Genomic DNA, 21409 nt, shown 5'->3' with positions numbered 1-21409 from the left:
GGGTTCATACCTAATCTCTAGGTACGACTCTAAACTGACTCTAAAATACAACTGCAAAGCTCTTAACTGGCACTGGGCATTATGATCACATCGTATCTGTGTTTAGCCAAGTTCACGTGTTCCCATTTTCAGATTCAACACAAACTGCTGTTGTTGACTTTTAAAGCCTTTCATGGCATGAGCTTAGGAAACATGTATGAATAGCTGCTGCTCCACATATGCTTACACGCATCTTCACCAAAGGTCCTTTGTTGCATATTCTTGCCAACTGAAGTGTGGCAGGTGGTTGCAGGGAAAAGGGCTTGCCCAGTAGTGCCATTCCAAGTATGGAATGGTCTTTTGCAGGGAAGCTTATCTAGAGCCTAAACTGATGTTATTCTTGCTCTTGTCCGACAGACGCCTTATTATTTTTCAAAGGGTTTCAATCCTCTGTACATTGCTTTTGTGCTGTTGGGTGTTTATTTTTAATTCTGCTGGCTACTTGTATTTTTCTCTTTTGTACTGTGAATTTTTTGTTTAAATTTGTTCTATTATACTTTTAACTTTGTATATCCTTGTTGAAGGGAATTAGATAAATACAATATTTTTAAACAGCTCAGGACATTCTCTGCTTTTCCATGTATATTAAAAAAAACACTTCCATGGGCCTCTATGCCTCTAATAAATAGGACTAACATAATTAAATGGCCTGATCAGAATGACATTGGTGAATTAAAGAAGATTAGTGATAAAGTTCAGGATGTAACACTTGATTCCTTCATTTCATACAATATATAATCCACGAACAATGTGAGGGAGGGAAGACAACTTCATAACATGCTTTGTTTTAACTGACCTGAAAAAATATTTTAAATTATGGGACAGTGATTTTTTTGCACAAAAATAGAAGCTAATGACAGGTATATCCTGCTAAGTCACACTATAACCAAGTATGACCTGAGGCACCAACCAATGTGGTTGCCTGCAATCCTCCAAATTTGGCAGGAAACAAGCATCCAATGGAATGTGGGAGGAGTGCAAAGGCTAGGATTGCTACCATGCTCCTCTAGCCCTTCAAAGGCATTGAGCCAATTGACTTTGGCTGTCTAAATGGTTTTTCCTGCTTCATGCTGAGAAGCTGAGGGACTGTCAAGATTCTTCTAAGGACAGTGATGCCTCACTCCTCCCCTCCCCATCCCCTCTCCTTGGCCAGGCCCCTTTGCAATATGAATAAAAATAATACAGAAGTTTGCCGGGATGAAGACAGTTTTTATTGTTCTTTCTGCTACCTGAATGATATTAAAACCATGGAAGAATAACATCAAAGAAGTGGACTTTTCTATATTTTTGTCCAAATTCAAAAACCTGTCATACTTCAGACACATCACCTTACAAAGAAGTCTCTTGAATGGTTGTATGTTGAGAAAGGTGATAGGAGTTGTAGCCAAACCTCTCTAGAGAATACTACGTTAGGGAAAACATAGGTAATTTATTGTCTGAACTAGGCCAGTAACACCTATTTTTAAGATGCTGCACTGGTTACCAGTTTGTTCCACATTCAATTCAAAGTGATTATATTAATTTTTAAAGCCTGAAACTGAAGGCCAAAGCATATTTGAACTAAACATTCTTGTCTTTTGTACTTCTCTGCATGCCTTGAGATTGTTAAATGTAACCCTGCTTATTCCATTTATCATTTTCTCTGTGGTAACAATCCACCTCTGGAACTCTGACACAGAGGTGTGTTTAGCCAGTCCTCCCCTATGAGGATGATGCAGAATGAAAGGCAGATACAAACTGAGACAGTAAATAAATACATTTTGCTGCGAATGAAGAGGGCAAGAGTGCTTTCCCAACTCTAAATGTGCATAGTCTGTACAAGCCCTCAAGTAACATGACTTCACTGGCATTCAACAAGGACTGAAGCCCAGTGGTAAGAAACATGGCCGGAAGCACATACAAGGTATAATAGTGTTGATTTAATTGATGGGTTTTTTGTGGTATGACTAGCAACTGAAATGAAAGTGTTACAACTGAAAGTATAACATGAAAATTACTGGAAAATGTGCATGTTTGCAATATTTGAGGAAGATATGTATCAGCAATACTATACTGTACCAAAGTAGTCATGAATAAAGCTACCAAGCTTTCTCCCAAATATGCAAAGGAAAATTAAACTAACAGGCAGATCTGAAAAACTTTGAATGATGTGCAGATAAATAAATGACACAACAGATAAAAGAAAATGAAAAGCAGAAGAGCAGTTGCAGTAGTATGACAGAAGTATTAACAATGGCGTAAATTCCTCACAACATTTTTGTTGTTCAGGAGAAAAATAGCAACTTGTCATGCATTTCTCTCAAACTGAAATAATCACAGTGGGCCAACTGTGAGCCCAGTAGTCAGCTTCTAAAACAGCCATCACTTGAAAATGGTCTTTCTCCCATGCAAAGAGGGGTAGAATGCATAAATACCATGATTATGTATAGAATTACTAATAATCTACAAAATATTTTATACATTTTACATAAATATGTATATAAAATGAAACAGAAACATCCCGATAAGATCCCTAAACATTGCTTTCTTATTGTTAACTGGTGGACTCAAGACTAACTGTTCAAGTTCAGTCTGATTTAAACTATGTATTAAAAAAAAAGTTGTAATAGTTTCAAAAAACTCAAACCTGACTTTTCCAGCCAGCCTACTTTTTACTGTTTTAGTTGTTTTTAAGTTTCTAAATTTTATATATTAAAGATTTTATATTACATTTTTCTTAAGTTGTATTTTTGAATTTTAATTGGTGTGAATTGCCCAGACATCTTTGGCTATTGTGTACTATAGAAATAAAATAATGACATGAACTGAATTCCTCTTTAAGTTTCAAATTAGTGAAATGCAGACAAGTATGAAGTTTATCCCTTACTATTGTACAGAAGAAAATTAAACTCCATTGGTATCTATATCCCATTGTAACACTATTTCGCAAATGACACAAAAGAGATTTAGGGTGCATTTATGAATGTACAGGCAGAAAAAAGTCCTAAAATTCCCAGCATTCCCCAACCAGCATGCATAGAATTGCAGCGCCAGGGAATGTACTAAATACCCTAAATACTGAAAAAAAATTACTCATAGATCATAATGGCTAAAGGCCTCCTATTGGTAATATGAATCTTCTTGCTAATTCTTACTTTCTTAAATACAACTAAGTCTCTTTTTCTTTCTTCCTTTCCTTTCTCAAACAAGGGATAAGTATTCTCCATGTTATCTCTGTACAGCATCTACTTAAATGTTGCTATTCAAAAACTAATGAATGTTGTCAAAAGGTGGATTCAATAATCAGACAAATACTTTTCATAACTATCTTCTTTATTTCAATAATGAAAAGTTTTGGTTCCAAAATGCATGCATGCGTGAGTGCATTCATGCAAAGTGATAATCCTGTGTACTAACAGCAAATTTATTCTCCAACTATTGTTATGAAGCTAAAACAGCACAATCAACACACCAATTGAGGAATTAACAGGCTTCAGGTTTTCAACAGAATACAACAGGCCAAGGAGAACAGTACATGCCCACCTGGCACAGAATGCAGACTATTTATGATGGTAGCTAGGTAATGGTAAAGAGTAATCTGGAAGAAGGCACAGCTTGCTAGAATGCTGAATAAGAACATTCCTTCATTTTTTAATCAACTAACTGCTGTTAGAATTGAGGCCATTACTAAGTGAAAAACCCCTGAAAATGATCAGATATTACTGGGTGGCTAAAATGGATATGGAGTGTCTTGCATGTGGCAAAACGTCTGAGAAGGAAGCAAAGGACTCCATAAATGGATAGGATACTATGAAAATCAGAGGGCTTTTTTTAAATGTGTGGAGCTAATTTAATTTGTGAACCAAATATACCTTTGATTACATTAAAATCTTAATTGACGGGCTAATAAATTATTTGGTACTTTTTCCATAGATTATTTAATTGGATAAGTCATTTACTTGAGTTGGTCTGACATTTAAACTGGAAGATAAATATGTAAACTATCACTTCTTTACATTTCATAGGTAGGATATAAATGTTTTTCTCTTTAATAATACATAGAGCCAAATCACCCTATTAGTGAAGCAGGCAGGCAGTATGACACGGTGCTAGAATAAAGAGGTAGGAGAAGAGGGCAAGAATGTTTTCCTGAGAAAGAAAAAAAATCCCAGAGTTATGCAAAAAAAAAAAAAAAAAGCTTGGTTCCTCTACCCCATAGACTTTTGCTACTCGCTCTCCCTGCCCCACACTTCCAGTTAGAAATCTAGTTCAGTGGGAACTAGAACCAGGATCTCTCAAGTCCCCAGTCCAATATTCTAAACACCACACCACAAAGTCTCTTGACTGAACCCACTTGCTCCCTTCTAAAGATGAAGCCTAAAGGGGTAGGAGATAAAGTGAAATATCCTGGAAGGTGCCTCAGTCTGGCCCTGTAAGCATAGGGGTTCCAAAAGCCACTGTGTTGGAAATGCCTATTTTAAATTATGAAGGGGAATACTAGTTCGCCATGTAAAGGTCTCTGGGGTAGGCTTGGGGCAGAGACTGACTTCTGATAACACTTCCTCTAAGATCAATTTTATGACCATCCATTTTAATGTTTTCACAGTTCCTCAACTTATCACTATCATTATTGCTACTACTACTTAAAGTGTCTCTTCCAACTTGAGCTGCAGATGGATCAGATGCCAAAACAAGTCAAGCATGTTGAAGTCTCACAGAAACAAATGAGACAAACATTTGTGTACTTATTCACTAAACTGCAACCACAGGGGGCTGGTGCAGACATGATTCTGGCAAGAGAATTATGAAACATATGTTCCATTCTTTCAGTCCTATTTTATCTATCTTTTGAGCAACCTCCCTACTTCTGTATTATCTGCATTTATAGAAAAATTAACACCTACCTTTGTTTTGATTAAATGTAACTAATCTGAGATAAGAAATTTTTCCTCTGTGGCAGGGAGGACAGGGTCTGGGAAAAGCTGTCTCGTGAGATTTATTTACTACACTCCCATATGACACAATAGGTAAAGTTCTCTAGATGGTTCACAAAACAAAACTTAAAAACTAAAAATATAAAAAGTTAGTAAAACAAAATTTACAACTTTTAAAAGAATAAAAGGTTAACAGTCCTGACACATATTTTTAAAACTGAAGGACTAAAAAGCCTTGAGAAATAAAAAGGTTCTTCAACTTACATGGAAAAAAACCACAGTGTAGCTATCAGACATTCTATAACTGGAATCCCACCACTGAAAAGTCCTTTTTAATAAGTACCCACCTTACCTCATTGGGTTTGGGCACCTGTAGAAAGGCCAGTGAAGAGGATCTTAGGGTCTGGGCAGGTATATACAGAAGACAATTTTTCAGGTAACTTGGCTTTAAGATGTTTGGGGCTTTGTAGGTTAATATTAGCCTGTTTAACTGGGTTCAGAAATGAAATGGCAACTACTGCAGATCATACAACACTATCATGTAACTGCCATGGGACACAGCAATAGTCTTCCAGCACCACCTTCTGAAATCAGTCATCCAAGTAGGAGAGGAACCACTACAATATATTCAGCTCAAATAGCTTGTCCAGAAGGATACCATGGTTGATGCTATCAAAAACAGCTGAGGAGGTCAAGTAAGACCCATGGTTCAGAGGTTTCTTTTGGCCAATTTAAACTATGGTGCTCTGACTCATGCCACAGTCAGCTCCCATGTACCTTTGGCCTGGAGGGGGAAGTAGCAGTGGAAGGTGGCTGTACTGTAGCAGACAGGAAAACTACTCTGCTATGGCTATGGCCAAGCAGATTAGGACTGACTTGCTTGGCCATGGGTAGTATGTAGCCTGCAGTAGGGCAGAAAGTATACTCTCTGAAGATTGAGAAAGAGGGGCCATACATAAATACCTGAAAACTGAAAAGCTTTTGCTGGATAAGTCAATAATAAAACCCATTCTTTCTGCAGGTGAAGGGGTGGAGATCAGCAATTCTTAAAAGCCAACAGGTTAAATTTGTAGATTTGAGCTATGCTTGCTTTCCATAGGGATCAGGAACATTACATACGGTTTCAAATCCTGATTATATTACAATGTAGGTTATCAATAACCAAAGTTGCTCTCATGGCTGATATTGCCTTAAAGTGGGAAAGAGGTAGCATGTACTTTTGTGTCTGGTCCCCAATTCTCTAATCAATATCAACTCATTCCGTAATTATAATTCCCTAATCATAGCAACTAGCATGATGACTATACTCTCTCTCATACCAACCAATTAGAAGAGATGACGACCATGATAAAAAAATCTTTAAAATGTATCCAGAGGAATGGATTGGATAAACACTTAGTTTTCCAACTTTGCAATTATTTATGGCACATCGAAACACAGAACACTTTTCTGAATAAAATGCAGATAAGTCTTGAACAAAAGGTCACTTGTTTAAAAATCAAACAAAAAGAATCTGAAATTAATTAAAGAAGCTGGTAGCTTAGAACATCTGATGAAAGAAACATAAACAGTACCTTATGGACAGATGGTAGGAACTGTTATTCATATGTGTACTTCAGGATATAATAAAAGCTGATCACTAATAATCACTGGGCAAAATGGCTATAATAAATTCTCAAAATGATCTTATTTTGACATTTCAATATCTTTAAAACATAATGTAAAAAGTACATAGTTACTAAATATTTCCGCCCATGTTTTAAGTTGATGGGCATTATGATGTTCAGACTTGCACTAAACTTTCTGCACTGTGAACATTCTCATGGTGCATGCATGATTACTTCATTAGCCACATGTGTGTACTTGAATAAGAAGCCTCTTTGATTTTTCTGGTTAAAATAAATGCATGTTTTTGTGCTTTCCCACTCAAGATTTTCTTATCAAACTGTCTGGGGAAAATCCTATGCTTAATCTAGTGTTCCTAAAACATTTTTCTAAATTATCTTTTTTGACTGGTGCTCCAATTGCAATATAAACATTAGGCAAAAAAGTATGTTTATTTTTATATCATATAAAACATATAAAAATATCTAAAAACTATCCCCATTGCACCATATCAAAATGGAACATAATAGGTTGTCAAAGAAATTCATCTTGTATCTCAAAAACAACCAAATCTTACATATTCCCAGTCCACTAAGAAAAATGCAGCTTCAGAACTGCTTATTCCTGAGATTTTATAGTCAACTTCAGTTAACTTCAGTCTTTAACACATTTATATAATAGTTCAGTGTTCAAAAGTTCATAAATATCTGGTCTGAAACCAAAAAACCACAACTAGTTCTATGCACCTACATCCACATTGGGCTTTATTGGACAGATTAGCTCAGCATACCCCCCAAATTTTTTTGAAATTGATGAGAATGACCAAAGCAAGCTGTGATGCAAAATGGGGACTTTTGGGTCCAAAATTATATTTGGCATTTCCATACCCTTGAGCATGCCTAAAGTAACTCTTTGGATGTGGACTATTTTGTCATTAAATTTTCTAACAACCCTGTAACATGGAACTATATTAGCTTCTCATTACGAATGTGATAGTACCTTGCCTAGGGACATCTAGTGAGTTTATGTTTGTGTTTCAGGTGGACATTTCAGTCAGGGGCCTTCAAATTCATTCTTAGCCACTATACTTCAGCAACTTGGTACATCATAGCATGGCTGGGGATGTTTTTGTAATTAGATCATAAATATAATTTTATGTACAGCTTTAAGTAAATTAATAGTATTACTCTAATTTTGTATCAGAAAAGAATATCCAACTTTTAAAAACTGTCCCTTCAGGAGATAAAAGGGATGGTAAACAGAAGAAGGGCCTTCTCAGTGGCTGCCCCTCAACTATGAAACAGGCTGCCCAAAGAAATTCGCCTGGCACCAACTTTGTTTTTGTTTTGGTGTCAGGCAAAGAAGTTCCTTTCTCTGAATATTTCCAAGAACAGTCTTGAAATTTGCTATTTATTCAACATCTGTTTTGCTTACTGGGTGTAATTGTGATATTTGTTTCTTAATTTTTATTGTGATTTTAACTGGTTTTATGTTATTTTTTAGTATTTTACTGTAACCAGTCTAGAGATTAGTGGGCAGAATACAATTTTTTGCCAATTATATTTATTTATTTATGCAAAGCTTTTATAAACTATTCATTTAGCAACCAGCTTTCTGAATGGGTGTGGGTTGCAATCATGTAATGCTAAGAGTAAAAGTGCAAGAAGTTTTTCCACTAGTGCTTGCATATTCTACTAACAATTATGCAAGTGCAAGCAGTATTATATAATAAAGTAACAAGTTGTAAAAACACACAGTGGCTTATGCAAAGGGAATCAAAGTACTGAATTTGACATTTGTTGTGAACCACCCAGAGCTTTGATTACTGGATGAAATAAAATTAAAAAATAAATAAATTTACACATGAATGAAAATGCAGCTTTCTTCTTGTAAGCATTAGAAACTTCACTAGCAAAATGGCACAACTGGATACATTCACACTATCTGCATTTGGACTGTATACTGTAAGAACAGGTTTGTTAAGACTACTTTTACATGCCTAGTCTTTTTCTTTTTAAAAACAATCTAACCATCTTTGCCTACAATGTTAAAATCATTTAATGAATGCATTCAAATTGCTTGAGATAAATGCATAATCTCATTAAATGTATAAATCAGACATCAAAAAGATGTATGGGTGCTCTTGCTGGTCTTCTATGCATATCCGTGACTTTTTTCCCTGTAATACTTACCCTAGCAGAGCCCTTTTAATGGACACACAATATGTTACACTGTGCCCAACCTCACCTACTCTTTCTTTTCTCAAAAGACAAGGCACATCTGCCACCTGCTCTAGTTGGAGTCCCAGAAACAACTGTCGAGTAGCAAAAGATTGATTATCAGTCAAATACTATTGCAGTACACCAGATTTTGGTAGGTTAAGCTTGCTGATCCAGCAAGAGTTGGTGTGAAATTTTCAGCAGTGTGTGCCAACATTTTGGTGCTAAAGGAACAGCAGTGCATGTCATGATGAAACACAGCCAAAAGATGCAGACAAAGCAGAGAAGTTTTTGTTGGGTGCAATTGAAGTAGAGGTACTTAAAAAAAAAGAAAGCTTTATGAAATTGACAATGCCAACAACCCATTAATATGCTTAGGAAAGTAACGCTTCACATAAAACTATTACTATACAAAAATAATTATATCATCAGATTCAGGAGAACATCTCATAATGTATGAGGCAAAGTGAATATTGATTATCACACTTTACTTGTTAAAATGGCAGGATAATTCACTTTTCCTACAAGAAGAAAATGACAATAGATTTTTGGCTAAATATCTTCTCTTCTACTTATTGAGTTAATAGACTAAAACATATTCAATGGATCATTTGGACTGTATTCAAGAAAACTGTCATATCATCTGTAATACTGCACTTTATGCATAATTCATGAGTTACGGGTTACTTATTGCAAAAATAATTTCTTCAAAGCATTGCAGAAATAAATATAAATTATCTGGCTCAACTGGTGGATTAAAGGTAAATGTCCACATCATTCTAAAATGTTTATATGCTTTTTAAAAAATATATTATAGGCACTGCTGTGGCACCTTTTGCATGAAACAATTACTGTTTTGAAGCATAATTTGCTCTTCTTACAGTAATCTATTCCTTCAATATAAACTCAGCCATGATTTTCATCCCAGTCTTTCACCATACATTGCAAAAATATTCAAACACGAAAAGTTTGCTCTTAATGGCATATTTAAATACAGTGAAATTGTTTTACAACAGAATGAATATTTGTTTGTTTGTTTGTTTTTTAGAAGGCTAGAAAGTCCTAGAGCTTTATAAGAAAAAAAAATCCAACACCACCTTTCTCTTCTAAAACACTCTACTTTGGATAATAAAACTAGGTCAACTGCATTATTGCTATTATCCAAGACAATGTATTTTCTTAATGATGTGGTATTGCAGGTTGTTTACTAACTCTTTGATTGATTCCATAAGGTGGAATAACATGAGTATTATTTAGGTAACGTTTTTGTTCAAATCAATAAACATTCATTTGCCACAAGTTTTACTCCATAGCATTTTATAATTTTATATTTTATTCTTAAGTACAAGTAAAGACATATTATAAAATTTAGCAACGAGTCAATGAGTTCAGAGTGAATTTTCCATTTCAAAATATGTTAGAAAAGGAACACACATAAATGCATGTGTAACTTTGGAGTGAATATTCCACACTGTTGCATAAAAAGTCTGATAATTATTTTAATGCTTTGTCTTAATAAAGGTTAAATGACTAAATTAATAAAGCACTCAAACTCTGAACTATTTTTTGCTAGTATATTAAGCCTAATGAATTGTGTCTGTTAGATGTCAGTGAAACTAAACAGTAAATTCAATAATCTCTGATTTAATTTATTATATTTTCACCATTTAACCTCCTGCAGGCTCCCTAATGTCTATTCAGATCTATATTAAATTAAGCACCAATGCTAATGAACGGCAATAAATGTGGCTGTCAGTAGATTTTTCTTTCATTAGGCACATTATCCTCTTACTGAGCTGTAAATGAGTAAACATTAGTTTTGTTAAACCATGCAAAAAGACAGGATGAAAATCATTTTTAATTGCACCCCTTAAGCCACTGACTGTGGCATTTTTTACCTTTAATTTTTTTGAATGGATTTGAAAAGGGTTCTCCAGTTGAAATATAAACATCAGCATCATAGGGTATGTCTATAGCATCCATGGCTTCAGTGCCGTCTGCCAAGAAGACTCGTCGTGCAGCCATATTCAGCTTCAGCTTTTCAGTGCACACCTCCAGCAGCTAAACGAACACAAAAAGGTAAGAAAAATAAATACCAAAATCAATTACTACAATTTACTTAAAATAAAGAATAAAAACACACCTATGGCACTTTCCTAAATATTGTATATATACATCCAGTTGCCAAATATGATCTATCAGTGTTAATGTTGGATTAAAATAATTTATAGAATCTCCACATTCTATATTAAACTCGACAGCTTCTATGTGATCTAATTTAAGGTAAACTTGTAATAACTATGTTTTACAACTGAGAAGTGGTTCATTTGCAAATAAAATATAGATTCTTTAAAAACCAAATTGAAATAAATACCTACCAAAATATGTTAATACTTACCAGTTTGATGGAATGTGGTACAGTAACTTTAGCAAATATATTTATTGTACCATTCTTATAAGCAGTTACTCTGAGTATCTGTGGCTGTTGTTTAAAAATGTGGGGTACTTCAGAGGCCTTCTGGGCCAAGTGGAATTTGGAAGGAGGAAAATGTTGACATCTGTTGCAAAACAATTCCAATTCAGCTAAGTTAGGTGGATAATAATAACTAATTTTCAAGAACCTATACCAAAACTACATGTTATTTAATATAGTTTTCCTCAATAATTATTCAAGTTGCAATATTTTATATTTTAAATGAAGATAAAAATATGCTTCTTTTTCTAAATATATTTATTAACTCAGTTATGATTTCAATTGCTATGCCATGTATAAAACCTCAGGTTTAAATTGCTCCTGTGGAATTTCTCCTTACTATACATACCACAACATTCCAAACAGATGTTAAAGACTTCACTGCTATTTGTCTTCTTAATGTCAATTATGTGCAATCTGATTAGTAATAACTTTTTCTTTCTATTTTGACATTCACAGTCTTCTTCTGCTTCATTTAAAAAACCCCACAGTATTCCTTTGACCAAAGCAGAACTACAGTGTGATTGTGTTCACACTGACTTGGAAGTAAGCCTGTGTTCAGTACAGCTTACACTGAAAAAAGTGGAATCAGACCACAGTTTTTAGTTCCATTGACCTCAAAGTGGAACTGAAAGAATGCACTGAGTACAACTACATAAAGCCTGGTTGATTTAAATATTCATTTACACCACTGCAAGTTAGATTTTTATGTTATGATCAATATTTTCTGGGGTTTCTGTGTGCCACACAATCAGCTTGTTTTGTGAATGCATCTTCCATGCAATCAGCTTGTTCTGAAATAAATGTGCTTTTTTGCTATTTGTAGTGTACAATTTAGAAAGTGAGTTTGTTCTTCAGCTGTATAAGGAAATAGCCCTCCTCAGATTTGTTTTAGTAGCCAGGCAATTCCCATTGGTCAAAGAAGGCAGTGCTGGTATGCTCTATTACTGGCTTTTTGTTTAATGTGTGGTAAGGCTCTCTCCTTGCATTTTTGAGCTTTTAGTATTTAATGTATTGTGGGAAATACATGGGAGAAGAGTGTTCCTCACTGTCATCTGTTGTTACACGAAAGCAAGAGCAAACAGCAACATAGATTCCATAGCATGACAATCCTGCCATCTAATTTGTACGGATGAGGTATTAAACTAGTGGCATGGGATAAGAGATTGGTTAAATATTTACATATAACTCAAAGAATGCAATATAGCTGGCGTACAGTTTGATTATATGGAAAGGTATTCTCTTGATAATGCCCATTATAAGACGTTTCAACAATTTCAGTAGAATTCACTGTTCCACTGCAACTATATTCAAGCATTTGAATGTATATATATCATATCATCTCTTTCACACACACATGCTCACAAGGTCCCTATTTTTAAATAAAATAGCAAAATTTCCTATACAGGATGCATTTCAGTGAAAGGATGCAAATTTCATGCAGGCTTATCACCTGCTGATCAGGTATGGATATATCAGATATGGGTCAATGCATTCACCAGAATACAGAATTCGCCTTTCACTGGCAGCAAAACAACTTCATGTATAACAATCTACATGTGACTTGCTGACGTCTTCATACATATAAAAGCTTCTCAAATAAGTCATTTTATCACATTATAGCAGTTGTGTGAATGACTAAACTAGCAATCCTAAGCATACTTACTAGAAAATAGCAGCAAATACAGAGGGACTTACTTCTAAGTAAACTTACTTAGGTTTGTACTGCAATACTACTAGGTGCCATAAATACTGCACTGCCTTTTATTATAAGTTTAAGCCTGTCAATTGAATAATCTTTGAGTCAGTTGAAAGGGAATAGAGCAGCAACAGTCATAGTTAAAAGGAATATGGAACAGCTTTGATTACCTTAGCTGACCTGGTGGAGCACTGGCAGGTCTGTTTCTCTTGGATGATGATATAAGGCAGAAATTGTTTGTACTATTTGATTTGTAGCTGACTAGTTCTGATATTCCATCACTTCTCTGAACTGATTTTATTTGATGTGTGGAACCATCTTGAAGCCCTGACCTTCCTGATACTACTGTTGATTGCAGGGGACTCTCAGGGCCAAGTAGAGGCTTTCTTTGCTTTTCTTCTGTTTTTTTAGCTGTGAGATGCTCTTTCTGGAAGAAAAATAGCAAGGGAAAACCATCCTGGTTTAAGGTTACGTGGAAAATACAGTCATACACTCATGCTTGAGAAAATGAATTTAGTTTAATGGAAATGATAATTATCTAATATTAAAACAGGCAGATAATTTTAAGACAGGGAGAAGAATAACTGAAGGATTGAGAAATTATCACAACATTGTCAAGAAGAAAGAAGATATCCAAAGCACATTTTAGTTATTTTTAAAACTTCTTGATATGATCAATATATTTGCTATACATATATTATCTATTAAAATGTGAGTAAAGATACGCTTTTTAATCTTCAACTCAAGGCAGATTTACTGGCTCAGTTCAGAAATAACCAACGAAGCTTCTGTATACTGGAATGTTCACACTAACTGCACATGAACTGCAGATACCAATGGCTCTGATAATGTCCAAACTAAACTACTGATATATGTTGTATATAGGTCTGCATTTGAAGATTACTCGAGATTTTGACTGATTGACAATACAGCTAGTACAGCGCTGGTTGGACTCAGAATAAACCACACTAGTCTTTAAACAGCTGTACTGACTGTGGGAACATTTCTGAGCACAAATTAAAGTATTAGTTTCAGCTTTTAAACAAGACATGCATGACCCCCCCCACCCCAAGCTCCCTTGTGGCTACCACTGACTCCTAGCAATACGAAGGTTCAGGTATAAAAAAATCTACTACCTGCTACATAATAGTAAATCGGTCATATTTAGCTTGAGAATAAGCTAAACTTAACCTGATTACCACTTTGGAGTAATATGCCACAGGGGATTCCGGGGGGCACCAGCAGGAATCAGGCCCATGAGGTATCCAGGAAGGTAAAACATGGCCCCCAGACTCCCACAGTTGCCCAACTTTATTTTAAAGCCTATATAGCTTAGGACCTGGGATCTAAGGGACTACCTACTCCCAATGTGAATTTGTGATCTTCAAACACCCAAAACCCATTCTCATCTCAGAGTTTAAGATGAAGGGTGGCGCTGGATTTGCATGTTTGCATTAGGCACATAAATGCCTCCACAACTCATGTCACAAGAAAGGATCAACTCTTCTGCCTCATAAAGAGATTAAAAAGCAGTAGGTATATCCAGCCAAATTTTGGTCTGGTATCAGAGGCCGTATAACTATATATACCTGTTGCTGGGGAACTTGGATAGGAGGGTGCTGTACACTCATGCTTGTGGGAGCCCATGGACAGCTGGTTTGCCCCTGCATGAACAGTATGTTTGACTAGATGGATGACTGGTCTGCTCCAGCATTGCATTTCTTATGTTTAGTCTCTTTGATTTCAGTGCAATGGTTAATCACAGACTAAGAATACTTTGAACTAGAATAAACAGCAACAAAGGGAGAGAGTGGAGATAACTATGAATGTGTGTTGACCATGGGTTTGCTTCTTTTCAATTTGGTTTTATTGCATTAGTGACTCAAAATGCTGGGGATAGATGTGGTCTTAGTGTGTGTGTGCAAGAGAGAGACAGAGAGAGAGAGCAACCCCACTTGTACATCTTACCAGCTCCAGTTCCCTAATACAAACTTTCTTGTGTGCTTCCGCTGTGCAGCACTGACCAGGGTAACTTGTCAGTCATTTCTGATCTCTTAAGATCTTTCACTGGCCAGTGCCCTGGAAGAACTCAGAGATCAGACATGCCTGTTAAAATATGCTAGTGGGCATTCTTCTCTGCAACTGCTTAGTGCTAGCACTAGCAGAGCAGGAAGTATGAAGCAACTAGGACCAGGCAGAAAATTCTTTTTCCATTGTCGACCTGCCTGGTTGCAATATATGGCCCTATATCCCTGACCTCCGAAGAAAAAAAGACCCCTTAATTTGGTCTTTATTTGGGTTCAGTCTAGACAAAATGTACACTCTGTGTATGTGGGGTTTGTGGGGGAAGTGGCTATCAGGCAAAGCCTGCCTAGTGAGCTCTTTGATTAAAAATCCTAAAGGGTGGTATACACCCTTGCTTTTCTGAGTGGCAAGGTGATTTATTTCTGATGAATTTTAAAGACTATTTGTGAATATTTATTTCTTCTCCACTGCTTTTTAGTCATGTCTTTAAAGTTAAGTCTTCAGTTTCCTCTTTGAAATGGATTCCTGCTGTGTAGTAGCAAGATGTGGGCTCAAAGCACTACATGACTGTATTAAGGATCAGATCCAAACCCTCTCTTGAAATCACAGTGTCAACAGACTTGCATATCATCTTCAGCATGAAATGGGCTGGTTCCACCTTCAGTGACCTGCCCACCAGCCTCAGTCATCAGCCACTACTGCTGTGGAATAAGTATCCCACATAACGCCCAGGGACAGGAGAAATTGTGAGTTTTGAGTGAAAAGTGGTCCAGGTTCATACACAAGCTGGAATACTTTGGGAATGACAGAGAATGCAGGAAGATTTGATTTGGGATTAGTAGTAGAAAACCAGAATCCCATACATGTCCAAGAGTAACATGGCTAAAAATGAACTGGGTAAATGAATTAGAAAGTGAATTAATGACATAGATTGTAATATGAATAGTGTAAATTTATTAATTTATATAATCTTTGTTGTTAATTATTCAACAATCATTTATATAATTACTCATATATATTAATGTATTAATAAACATTTTCAAAAGAGCAAACTAACTTGAGAAGACAACAAACAGATGCTTAGTTATAAATACTATCTTTATACTTTTAATAACTTTTGAATGGTTGCTATTTCTTCTCATAATGCTTTTAAGGTAATTGTACATTTTTCACTGCTGACTTTTAATGTAATAAAATGTATGTTCAGAGTTATAAACTGACTGGAGGCCATTTTGAGGGCTGAGAGGTAGACTATAAATAGTTTTATACATTAATTTAAAGAAATTTTTATTGCAAAAATAAGAAAGAGCTTAATGATTTTGCTGGATCAGACCAAAGGTCCATCTTGTAAAGCAACAGTGCCCAACCAGATTTCCCTGGAAAAATATCAAACAAGGCATGACAAAGATATACTTTCCTCCGTTTTGTGTCCCCCACCATCTGGCAATCAGAGCTATACCGTCTGTGAAAACAGAGATTCCATCTGTTGCAATCATGGCTAATATCTACTGACAGATCCATCCTCCATAATTTTGCTTGATGTCTGAAAACAATGTTTTACATGTGCATAATTCATCTTTTTTCATGAATTGCTTTGGCAGAGTGTGCATTGAAAAGTTGAAAAGGTGCAAAGTAATTGTGTTTAGAGGGTCAGCAACCTTTCACTCGGGAGTCCACTCTCTAAATCTGTCTTCTCCTTTAAAAAAGCATTAGTGATGACAATCAAAAAAGGGCTGTTCAAAATGGTGAACTCAAGGAGTCTGCTCTCCAAACCTATTTACAGACTGGCACCAGACCTTCCTGCCACTGTTACGCTCTATCCACTCCAAATTTGTAGTGGCAGCAGCAACAACTGGGGCTTCATAAAGGCCCAGATAATACTCAGTAGTCGCTCTGTGAACATTTCCTGTAGTTCTGGGCACTGGCAATGCTTTCACAAGCAAACATGCTTTCTGAGTGATCGCACCTGCTAAAAATGGATCTGCAGCAAGGGCTCCCATTCAAACTGCTACAATGTATAAGTTTTAGCAAAAAAGGTGTGGGAGAGTTCTCAGGGAGAGTATGGGGAGCTCAGAGGCCTTCAGAACCAATCACCATCCCAGTCCCACAGTGGGAGTGTTGTAGGACCTAATTTTAGAATGGGTAAGAAAAAAACCCTACCTTTATGACATTAGCAACCATTCGAACCATGGGGAAAGTTGCTTTCAATTAGTTGATTTGCTGGTTTTTATAACATACTCTCCAATAATTGTTCTCTAACAACTTGCTGATTCAGCAAACAGTATTCCTCACATTAATGGGGGGAGGGTGCCATGTGTAAGACTCATAGATGTGAAAGGTCAAGAATAAAGTGGCATGTAGAAAAGAAAAACCAATAAGTACAGTGGTGCCTCGGCTCACGAACTTAATCATTTCCACGACTCTGGGTGCTACCCAAATTGGTTGCGAGCCAAGTCAAATTTCCCCATAATGTTCAATGTAAATAAGGTTAATCCATTCTGTAAATATTTTTTTAATCACAAAAATTTGAAACAAAGTTACAAAGAACAACAAAGTACAGTAGAGAACACTAACCTAATTGTGGGGGTGGGAGGTTATTGTTTGGAGGAGAGTCCAAACCATAATCGTGCAATAGCAATCGGGTTCAGGGGGGGAGATGGCTGTGATTGTGCTCAGGCGGGGGGAGATGGCACGATCGCGGGCACACTGGGGGGAGACAGGCACAATCACGCTCACGCTTGTGCAGGGAAGATGGGCGCTATCTCCCCCCTGAGCATGATCACGGTCATCTTCCCCCCTGAGCAAAACCACAATTGTGCCTGTCTTCCCTGCACGAGCACGACCGCAATCGCGGCCATCTCCCCACCCCCTGAGCACGATCATGCAGGGAAGAGGGGCACAATTGCAATCATCACTCAATGTGGATTTTGTGACCTGAGTCAAAATTTTTCTGAAATTTCTGTTCACAACCCAATTTGGTCGTGAACTGAGGCGTTCGTGAGCCGAGGTACCACAGTATTCCATGTATATTTTCACCATTTGGTGGGCTTTTCTTTAATCTTCATTAATTAAAAAGTCATTTGTTATTTCCTTTCATCACATCTTGAGATACTTAATAACTTATGCTTGTTATGTGCTACATTAATAGTTCCATTTATTTGTCTTGACCCTACAATCCTATGCAGGTTCAGACAGAAAAACTCATAATCTCCAGCATTCCCCAACCACCCATACTGACTGTACAATAGTTGTAGGACTTTTTTTTCCCATTTCTACATTTACAGGATGGTCTTCTTAATGTCTTAGATTCATGATAAAACTTTCTAGTCAAACCAAACCAAACCAAACCACATACCCCTAAAAGCATCAATGCTAAAGCAGGTGTTAACAACTCTGAGTGTTAAGTTGGGCAGGGCAATAGGAAACTGCTTTCAAAAAACAAACACCCTTTTTATGCTTCATTTCTCCATTTTAATCCCCCCCCCAAACAAAGCTGCATTTAGCGACATATGTGGTAGAGGTGGTACAGTCACTATATTTTTTTCTTCAGTGTGGCTAACTGCATGGAAATTAGAAATTGGCATGGAGAAAAGTTTAAACACCTTCCCCAAATATCATTGCTCAACCAGAATCAGAGATGCCCTGCCCTACACTTATTTTACATTTAAAATGAAAAGTTAGAAAGTTCAGGTGATCACATCATACAATTCCTACATTACCCCCCTACTCCAAACTAAAAAGCCCCCAAATTGTCAATCTTTTACCACAGGAAAAGTACTCCAATATTCTACTTCCTTATTTTTTCTACGCACGCGCGCGTGCGCGCGCACACACGCAACTAGGTCTAGGTCTAACTAGTTCTATTCTATAATTTTTATCATGCAGGGGCTTTCCAGGATTTCAAAGAATAGTCTTATATCTACTGGGAGACATTGCAGATTGAAAATGAGCTCTTCTGTAGCAGATGGTCTACCATGGACTTACATCTCCTGCTCCCCCAGTCCAGCCTCTACAAAATCTTTCTTGAGATGTGCAATGAAAACTCCAAAAAATACTTAATAGCAATTTCTGATATGTATCCAACAAGTAAGATACATTGGAAGACACAGTAATATCCTGAAAGTGGGGACACTAATGACTCTGCCATTGAATATGTGAAGTCTGCCATGCCATGGGACCCCTTATCCTCTTGCCCAAGGAGAGAGCCAAAATAACAATCTCTTACAAGTATATCTTCTTGCTCAAGAGGAAAGGAACTAATCAATATTAGACCAACCACTAAAACTTTATGACCCTAACAAACACAGACAGTTTGACTGACTAAGCGGTACAACAAAGAAACCACCAATTTCTCATGCATTCCTGGTCTTATTCATAAAAGCAGTATTAACAAGATCATAGCTGAGGTCTTCCTCTTCAGGCAATAATGCCCTCAGACTTACAACTGACAAAACTATTCAGGTACCGAGATAATCTTGCCGCAAATAATGTCCAACATTCTCTTAAATGTATTGCATTTATATAGTAATATTCCTATTATAATCAGTTGCATTTATTCACTTGATAATGTCATACTTCTATTATATACATATCGGAGACACAAGCAAATATCTTTGATATTAGCCTACTTTGTGAGTTCAGTCCCAGAGGTCTGGAATTACACAAACTCAAGAATGAGACTTACCTTTCTTTTTAAATGGATCTAGATTAATTAATTCCATGAGATCATGTGTAAAGGAACTATCAATTACCTCATTTACACAACACAGTAAGCCATGATAGGCTGTCATTATGGGTTGTTTCAGCTTGTTCAATACCTGAACCCAGACTGGTTTTTCATCAAGGGTTGTATTCTATAAACAAGCTACTCTGAGAACCGATGGCTTGTTGTTGGGTTCAGGATGGCTTGTTGTAATGTCCAAGACAAGAGCAGAAGTAGAGGATGAAAGTGCATTGACAAGGGGGATTTGGTGTGCTAGGCTAAAAAACAGACAGGCGGTCTTGCACTCCTAAGACCTTGAATTTAAAAAAAATGTTGTGAAAGCATAACTATACTCACAATGGCTCAGATAATTATACATATTTGTCAGTCTGTTATGGAGGGATTCCCTCTAAGCTGACAAGTCCCAGTGGGTGAATGGTAAAAAGTGCACTGATGTAGGGAATTAGATTTTCTGCGCCAAAAGCACTTAGGATATGTATCAGGAGCAGGCAGGAAGGCTGAGTGGAAAACAGCCATGGCATGCCACAAAACTTCCAACTGTTGGTTGGGAATAATGAGAAAACTACCAATCCACCATGGCTTACTTTCTGGGTGACTTAGCATGATGTGCCAACTTGTCCAATACCTTCTAATCTTGATGGCTATATTTTACTTCCAATATGAGAGGCAGTATGCCAGTTGTTGGGGAACACAAATGGGAGAGTGCTGCTATACTCATATCTAACTTGTGGGTTTTTCAATGGGCCACTGGTTTACCACTGTAAAAACAGAATGCTGGAGATTAGATTTGTTCTGCTTCTGCAGGGTTTTTCATATGTTCTTAACTGATACCACCTTTTTGGTTATTATTATAAAAAAGGTAAATGTGTTCATGGTTGCATAGGAGAGGAGGTAAACAGAAAGGTTTCTTTAAAAAAACTACATTTAGATTTTAAATTACAGAAAGGAGAAAAAGAGACTGTTAGGACAGATGGGAGAAGAAATGTGTTGTGTGACATTAGACAGGATGACATGAAACAAAAGTAGATGGGCTTAGTACTTTTCAGAAATGTATAGAATGGAGTAGAAAGAAGAGAATGGAACAATCTAAAGGTAAGGAGTCAGAGGTATATTCAGTCTGTAGGATGTAAGTGAACAGATTCCACAAAAGAGGAAAGATAGGACTGGATGGACTATACTCACATACTTTTGCAGTACTGTACAATTTATACTTGTTTGAGATGAAGACAGTGGTGAAGTTGAAATTCTGTACTTTCCTTCTGTTTCAGACAGAAGAGCATAAGATGAGGCAGGACTTTCAGTTTCACTATTTTCCATAGCCTGTTTAATAAATAAATATTGAATCAAAATTAATGTAACCATTTCTCTAAGTCAACAAATTTCCCTAAATTCTCTGAGTCAAAGGGATACTGGGGTTGTAATAGACAGCTCAATAAAAATGTCGACACATGTGCAGCTGCTGTGAAAAGGTAAACTTGTGAGGTATAATTAAAAACAGAACTGAAACCAGAACTGCCAAGATTGTGCTCTACTATCTTTAGTGCAACCATGCTTAGAATATCGCGTGCAGTTCTGATTGTCTTCCTTGAAAAAGGACATTACTGACTTGGAGTAAGTGCAGAGAAGGACAACTAAAATGATCAAGGGACTCAAGTAACTCCTCCATGAGCAGCAGCTACAACAACTGGGAGTGTTTAGCTTAGAGAAATAGAG

The 21409-nt window shown here is 36.6% G+C and overlaps 1 protein-coding gene across 1 annotated transcript in view; it reads right to left on the bottom strand.

Moving 5' to 3' along the window:
• Positions 1-21409, bottom strand: part of DCDC1 (doublecortin domain containing 1) — a 322276-nt gene that overhangs the window by 287665 nt on the left and 13202 nt on the right. Inside the window, exons 2-4 of the mRNA XM_044426107.1 lie at positions 13119-13375; positions 11175-11334; positions 10675-10837 (exon numbers count right to left, since the gene is read on the bottom strand). Of these exons, the coding sequence (XP_044282042.1) occupies positions 10675-10837; positions 11175-11334; positions 13119-13375 (580 nt within the window). The remainder of the gene's footprint in view (positions 1-10674; positions 10838-11174; positions 11335-13118; positions 13376-21409) is intronic.

Source organism: Varanus komodoensis, unplaced genomic scaffold, assembly GCF_004798865.1.
Source record: "Varanus komodoensis strain SLA01 unplaced genomic scaffold, ASM479886v1 scaffold16, whole genome shotgun sequence".
Taxonomy (NCBI): Eukaryota; Metazoa; Chordata; class Lepidosauria; order Squamata; family Varanidae; genus Varanus; species Varanus komodoensis.
Note: the sequence above shows the minus strand (reverse complement) of the source record. Positions and strands in the feature narration are given on the sequence as shown.